General features: G+C 23.5%; 1 protein-coding gene across 1 annotated transcript in view; it reads left to right on the plus strand.

Moving 5' to 3' along the window:
• The window catches only part of LOC108689161 (UPF0518 protein AAEL005291-like), a 6,653-nt gene that overhangs the window by 1,632 nt on the left and 3,813 nt on the right, over positions 1-1,208 (plus strand). The window contains exons 3-5 of the mRNA XM_018195810.1: positions 160-411; positions 499-649; positions 740-985. Coding sequence (XP_018051299.1) covers positions 160-411; positions 499-649; positions 740-985 — 649 coding nt within the window. The remainder of the gene's footprint in view (positions 1-159; positions 412-498; positions 650-739; positions 986-1,208) is intronic.

Consider the following 1,208-nt stretch of genomic DNA (forward strand, 5'->3'; position numbering starts at 1 on the left):
CTATTCTTATTAATTTAATATTTAAGATTTTATTTTTTAAACATATTTGAATATATTTATTTCATTAGATCTATATATTCATATTTATATGTATATCTATTTTTCTGTATATAAAAGTTATTATATTATACATATATTATACGTAAAAATTTTTTACAGATTTAATAATGCAGTAAGATTGGAACAAATAAAGCTTTATGAATTATTAGTTTCACATAGTGGTACTCTTCTTGCACATGAAACAGTTACGAGGCCACTTCTACGATTGTTAGAAGAATGTTCAAACGATATTATGCCATTAGAAATAGAAAAAAAATTAGTAGTACTATTGAATCAGTTATGTGTTGCTTTAATGCAAAATATGGCGTTACTTGATTTGTTCTTTCATCCAACTGCATCCGGAAAAAATAAGTAATATCTTATTTTTTAATATCTTATTTTATGATAAATGATACTTTATATGAATATATAATCATTAAAAATTATTAATTATTTCAGATTTATTATATTTAATCTATTAATACCTCATATTCATCGAGAAGGAGGTGTTGGTCAGCAAGCGCGTGATGCTATGTTATTGTGTATGTCACTTTCAAAAAAAAATGACGAAATTGGATTATACATTGCTGATCGTTCCAATATATGTCCTGTAAATAATACAATATTGTTATTTTGAAATCAAATATGTTTACAAATTTGTGCACAAAAATAAAAAACGATATTTTCTATATTTACTTAGGTACTAGCTACAGGATTGAGTGGTCTTTATTCTTTACTTCCAAGGAAACTTAACATTGAAACAGATGATTGGCATCAATTGACACCGGATGATGTAAATGACTTACCTGCACTTACACAACTCATGAATTCTCTAGAATTCTGCAATGCAGTTACACAAGTAGCACATCCGATGGTACAAAAACAGTTACTTGAATTTTTATATCAAGGTTTTCTAATTCCTGTCATAGGTCCAGCATTATTACAAGTGAGTGTGTATTTAATAAGACATGAAACAGCAATTATATATAAAAATTTCATAATTAAATTTTTATATTAATATTTTATATTAATATTTTTATATTAATATTTCGATATTAATAATGTAAATAGTTTTTTATTTTTACAAGAAATATTATCTTTCATTTTTTAATTAAATAATTATAAGATGTTAAATTTGTATGAGTATTAATTTATTAATTTTTTTATAA

The sequence above is a fragment of the Atta colombica genome, unplaced genomic scaffold (assembly GCF_001594045.1).
Source record: "Atta colombica isolate Treedump-2 unplaced genomic scaffold, Acol1.0 scaffold261, whole genome shotgun sequence".
NCBI classification, from domain to species: Eukaryota; Metazoa; Arthropoda; class Insecta; order Hymenoptera; family Formicidae; genus Atta; species Atta colombica.